Here is a 6000-nt window from a genome sequence, read left to right as displayed (position 1 = left end):
CACACACACACACACACACACAGAGCTTCACAACACACACACACACACAGAGAGCTTCACAACACACACACACACACACAGAGCTTCACAACAACAACACACACACACACACACACACACACAGAGCTTCACAACACACACACACAGACATGTGCACGGTTAACCGCGGTTACCACTAAATCCTGCTGAAACCGAGCTGGCTGCGATAATGCAAGGTATCGATTATTTTACTGATGTGTAGCTTGTCCGTGAAGCACAGCTCTGGGATCAGTAGGAAATGCTGCTCGATCTAAAAGCAGTACGAGTTCGAGTCGCTTATAGCGTGCATTTATATTGTGCAAAGTAAAAAAAATGATTTTGTATAAACATTTTTTGCTCTTACAAAACATCTTCCGGTTGCTCTATTGACCACTGGAAGACGTGATATAATGCTTCTGAATGCTTCTATAATATTTGTGTTGTGTAGTATAGATAACTGATCAATGTGGGTGTCTTGTGTTCAGGTCCCATGCAGGAGACCATCTATGACTTCTGGAGGATGGTGTGGCAGGAGAACACAGCAACCATCGTCATGGTAACCAATCTGGTGGAGGTCGGTCGGGTGAGTTGAGTTTTTTCCTCTCTGATCAGAGATCAGGTGACTCTGCACCATCAGAATCAAGACATGATGAAAGAAATCTCTCCAGACTCACCAGAGTAAAACAAAAGGCTTCAGAGACGATCTGCTGGGAATATCAGGAGTAAAATCTCAGATGTTCTTCAGCTTCAGATGTTAAAGAATGTTGTTGTGTCCTAGTTTAATATGAAGAGGGTCCTGGAGAAACTCTGGGACTTTTGCTAACACCAGGTTCTGAGTCAGCCAGTGAAATGAGTTTGGTGCCTGTGATCTGTGTGTCCAAACAATGGAAGACGGGAGGCAGAGAGAAGGTTTTTCTCGCATGTTGTTCTAGAAATAACGTGTGGTCATGTGATCGTGTGATCCCGGTGGGCCGCTGCATTCTTCAATGAGAAACTGAGCCCTCCTTCCTCATCAACAGCACCATCTGCTCTTCCTCCTCACTGATGAATGCTGGGAATAAATTCACCACATTCACACCAATACACACCCCTGCCCCACTTGCCAACACACACACACCTGCCCTCTGAATCCAGCTGTCCCACCTTAACAAACACACGCACACACACACACACACACACACACACACACACACACACACACACACACCTGCCCCACTTGACAACCCACACACACACCTGCCCCGCCACGAGTGTGTGCTTGTGCACGAGTGTGTGTGCGCAAGTGTGTGTGTGCATGACTGTGGGAAGGGTAAACCCTACGGTATGGGGACACAAAGATGGCAATATCCAAAACCCTTGTCCTTGTGGGGACATGTTTTGGTCCTCATGAGGAAACAAGCTTATAAATCATACAGAATGAACTTTTGTGAAAATGTAAAAGAGCAGACAGTTGTGTGTGATTGTTAGGGTTAGGGGGAGGGAATATGAGATACAGTCTGTACAGTATAAAAACCATTTACGCGTGCCAGATTTCACTCATTCATGTGTTTTTTGCATGTGACAGACGTTGAATATGGTGACGCCCACATTACGAGTGGAGGACTGTAGCATCGCTCTGTTGCCACGTAACCACGAGAAGAACCGCTGCATGGACGTCCTGCCTCCGGACCGCTGTCTTCCCTTCCTCATCACCATTGATGGAGAGAGCAGTAATTACATCAACGCTGCGCTCATGGACGTATGTGTGACTCAGTATTTTAGTTTGACCAAACGAAACACATTACACTTATTATAATTAATCATCCATATTACTGTCAGTGATGTTAACTGATCTTCAGATGTAAGATCAGCTGTGAGCGAGACATCGTGAGATCTCAGATGTGTGTGGTGGTTTATTTATAATAATCTGCACTGAGTTCTGATGGATGTGAATCACTCGGCGCACGATTACGTGCTTATTGAAAATGATTCAAAAACAGATGGAATTGATTCATTCTATTGTCAAGCAAATGGCTAAAAGCAATTCATAACAGCCAACGAACAACACGAATCCAGTAATGCACTTCACTGTTTGTTTGTGAAATATCTGACAGCACATTTGTTTTCATTACACTAAGTGCTCATAATACCACATGGAATGTGTGCATAAACAAACAAACAGCGTTAAAATCTCAGAGTCAGATGAGCGGAGAGAGTCAGCTGGAAAATAAGATTCTTGTTCTCTTCATCATGATGTCACAGAGCTACAAGCAGCCGTCTGCGTTCATCGTGACCCAACATCCACTGCCCAACACCGTCAAAGACTTCTGGAGACTGGTGCTGGATTACCACTGCACATCGATAGTCATGCTGAACGACGTGGATCCTGCTCAGGTCACACACGCACGCACGCACGCACACACGCACACACGCACAATGTATCTGAAAGCAGCAGGTAAATATTTGTGAGATTGATGGGGTATGTTTGGCCTCGGGTGCATCAAGGGGATGCACAAGATCAAAGAGCAGAAAAACTACAAACACACACACACACACACACACTACTGCAGTCATGCGTCACTCACACATTCAGATGACAGAAATCACCTGCAGATATTTATTCATATTATTAATTCTCATTTTATTGTGATCTTCAGTATACGATCAGTTCAGACACAGTTGACATGATCAGCATCACAAACCATATTCAGTTGCCACAAAATGTATTTGTTGTTTCATTGTGGAGATATTTAGTTTGAAGACATAATTTGTGCTTAAATGCACCAGAGCTTCAGATGTTCTGTGATAAATGACATGAAATGTTGTTTTGATTCATACAGCTGTGTCCTCAGTACTGGCCTGAGAACGGAGTTCATCGTCACGGCCCCATTCAGGTGGAGTTTGTGTCCGCTGATCTGGAGGAGGATATCATCAGCAGAATATTCCGCATCTACAACGCTGCACGGGTGAGAGCGAACACACACACACACACACACACACACACACACACACACACACGCACGCACACACACACACACACACACACACGCTGTGAAAGACTGTGATGATGTGCTGAATATAAGCAGTGACGCTGTTCTTGTGTTCAGCCTCAGGACGGGTACCGGATGGTACAGCAGTTCCAGTTTTTGGGTTGGCCCATGTACCGCGACACACCCGTCTCCAAACGCTCATTCCTCAAACTCATCAGACAGGTGGATAAATGGCAGGAGGAGTATGATGGTGGAGAGGGACGTACCGTAGTACACTGCCTGTAAGACACACACACCTACTTAATTTACATTTATGAAAATAATCCACGGGTTTACTGCAGTAAAAGTGTAGTAACCCTCGTTTTTGTATTTTGTGTGTAGGTGTTTTTTGATTACCATTTGAATAATTACAAATAAAGTGGTTATACTGGTTACTATAGTACAACTATGGTTCATTTGTTGTTACCAGGGTTTAACCACAGTAACCATCATTTATCGTGATATTATATATGTTCATATATAATATTATAAATGTTCATAACGAATAGATCTTATAAACGAATGTTCACGTAGAGTAAATGTAGGGATAAATATGAACTTTGTTTTGAGTTTTGTTAGCTTATGTTGAATATTCATGAACATCTTTAATCTAATGTTAAAGTCTTACTGAAATGTCAAGATTGTTTGTAAAGCGTGAACACAGTAAATGAGTTTGAGACGCAAATGTCCCATGAGCTCTTGTGTGTTTGAGCTCATGAACGATGGCACAGCACCGCCTGGTGTTCACAGAGGAGAACTACAGTTGTGTGTGTGGCCTTGGTTTAAGCTGAATACACACCAACACATGGGGACTCGTGTGACCGTGGGGACCAAAATTGAGGTCCTCATGGGCACAAAAGCTTATAAATTGTACAGAACAATATTTTTGGAAAATCTAAAAATGCAAAAAGTGTTCTATGATCTTTAGGTTTAGGGATAGGGTTAGGGATAGGGGATAGAATATACAGTTTGTACAGTATAAAAAACATTACGCCTATGGACTGTCACTACGGAGATAATAAACCAGACATGTGTGTGTGTTTGTGTGCGTGTGTGTGTGTGTGTGTGTGTGCGTGCGTGCGTGCGTGCGTGTGCGTGTGTGTGCAGTAACGGAGGCGGACGCAGCGGGGCGTTCTGTGCCATCAGCATCGTGTGTGAGATGTTGAGACAGCAGCATTCAGTCGATGTGTTTCACGCTGTAAAGACTCTGAGAAACAACAAACCCAACATGGTGGACCTACTGGTGAGTTTGAGCAGCACAGATCAAACCTCTCATCGTCTCTCTCAATAAACAGCATTGACAACTTATCATTTAAACCTTCATTATTTAATCAGTTTATTGACAGAAATATTATAGGGATCTGTTTTACTTTAAATAATAAAACCAGCAGAAAGCTTTTTACTTCAAATCTATGTTTTATGAGACACTTAACGTTACGTGATAGGAAATAGTTCTGTGGTCCACACATCCCAAAATAAATATTTGTATTTATGTATTTATGATTTCTTCGGTATTTGTAATGTCATGAATATATTTCAGCAGATGTTTGCAGACTGTAGTGACACCTTCTGCTTGTTTTTTCATCTGCAGGATCAGTATAAGTTTTGTTATGAAGTGGCGGTGGAATACTTGAATTCCGGGTAAATTGAGCAGAAGCTGCCGCCTCCATTCCTTTCCATAGCCCCCCAAACGCTACACCACAAGAATGTTTCAGACTGGAAGTTTTCCAACAGTTTGGATTCTGTATTTCTGGGATCGGACAAATGAACTCTGATGTCACCCACACTCGACTCTTTCACCTGCAGAGAGAGACTGATGTCTTTTATCTTTACTGGCTTTTTATCCTCATCGGACGATGTCGGTCAATTCCATTTCTGTGTGGAATGCAACGTCACGTGAATGTCTATTTTCTATCACGTTTATTTTGCTTTTGTACGTCTGTTTATGAATTGTTGGCATGTACAGTTTTATCCCATTGTGGCATTACCAGTGCAGATATTAAAGCGTTTCGTTGTGTTTGTGTCGAGCGATGGAGAAACTGCTGAAATGATACGCGCGCTAAAACGTCCCGTCAAAAGATCCAAAGCTTGTATTTGTGATCATTTTGTTTATATTGTAAATAGTTGAAGTTCACCAGATAATTTATTCGTTGATGGTTTTTGTGAAGCACACTGAGTGACAATCATGTTTTAATTTGGTCATTATTATCATAAGGACTCGACATATAATAGTGACCAGATTGTATTGTTAACTTTTTATTTATCTGGTATGAAAAAAAAACTCAAAACCTATAAATACATATCTATATCTGCCCACCTGCCGTTCACGTGTCCTTTGTGCCGTGTCAGTAATGGATAAAAACATACTTTTAGGAAGCTCATATTCAATTTTCAGATGAACTGTGTTGTGTGACTTTATAAACACAGTCTTGTCATGAGCTGTGTTCAGATAACCTGTGAGCACATATTCTACTGTATATGTTCATGCTGTTGTTTCAGACACACGTGCGCGCGCGCACAATGAAGTTTTAAATAATAGCCTATAGGGTACTACATGTAGGAAACACCTCTATTTTATACAGGATTACATTGCCAAGTTACAAACTATGATCACAAGCTGAAGGACAATATCACCACCCGCACACATCCTCCATCATACAGGATTTACACCTCATGATTGCAACAATGCTTTTCTGGACCAGCAGCAACAATATCAAGACATTTCCCAGCATACTGTAACTCACCTCTACCAATTCAGTTCTGTCAGATTCTTCCATAATTCACACACAAACACGCCTTATATATACTGTATATATAATTATATATAATATAAGAACTTTCTTAAGATAAATTATAGGAAGTTCTTAAGTGCATTTCTCAAACATCTTCATTTTTTCTAAGAATAAACGTGCAGTCTTTGCCAATGATTATATACTACAAGAGTAATTTGTCCATTTGTTCAACTTTATTTGTG

At 41.5% G+C, this 6000-nt stretch overlaps 1 protein-coding gene across 1 annotated transcript in view; it reads left to right on the top strand.

Annotated features, from left to right (window-relative positions):
• LOC130549641 (receptor-type tyrosine-protein phosphatase mu-like) overlaps nucleotides 1–5946 on the top strand; it is a gene marked incomplete at its 5' end in the record, with an annotated part of 74192 nt that extends 68246 nt beyond the window's left edge. The window contains 7 exons of the mRNA XM_057326917.1: nucleotides 504–601; nucleotides 1583–1756; nucleotides 2260–2391; nucleotides 2838–2963; nucleotides 3105–3268; nucleotides 4134–4269; nucleotides 4618–5946. Coding sequence (XP_057182900.1) covers nucleotides 504–601; nucleotides 1583–1756; nucleotides 2260–2391; nucleotides 2838–2963; nucleotides 3105–3268; nucleotides 4134–4269; nucleotides 4618–4671 — 884 coding nt within the window. The remainder of the gene's footprint in view (nucleotides 1–503; nucleotides 602–1582; nucleotides 1757–2259; nucleotides 2392–2837; nucleotides 2964–3104; nucleotides 3269–4133; nucleotides 4270–4617) is intronic.
• Nucleotides 5947–6000: the final 54 nt, after the last annotated feature.

Source organism: Triplophysa rosa, unplaced genomic scaffold (genome assembly GCF_024868665.1).
Source record: "Triplophysa rosa unplaced genomic scaffold, Trosa_1v2 scaffold145_ERROPOS309767, whole genome shotgun sequence".
Lineage (NCBI taxonomy): Eukaryota > Metazoa > Chordata > Actinopteri > Cypriniformes > Nemacheilidae > Triplophysa > Triplophysa rosa.
Note: the sequence above shows the minus strand (reverse complement) of the source record. Positions and strands in the feature narration are given on the sequence as shown.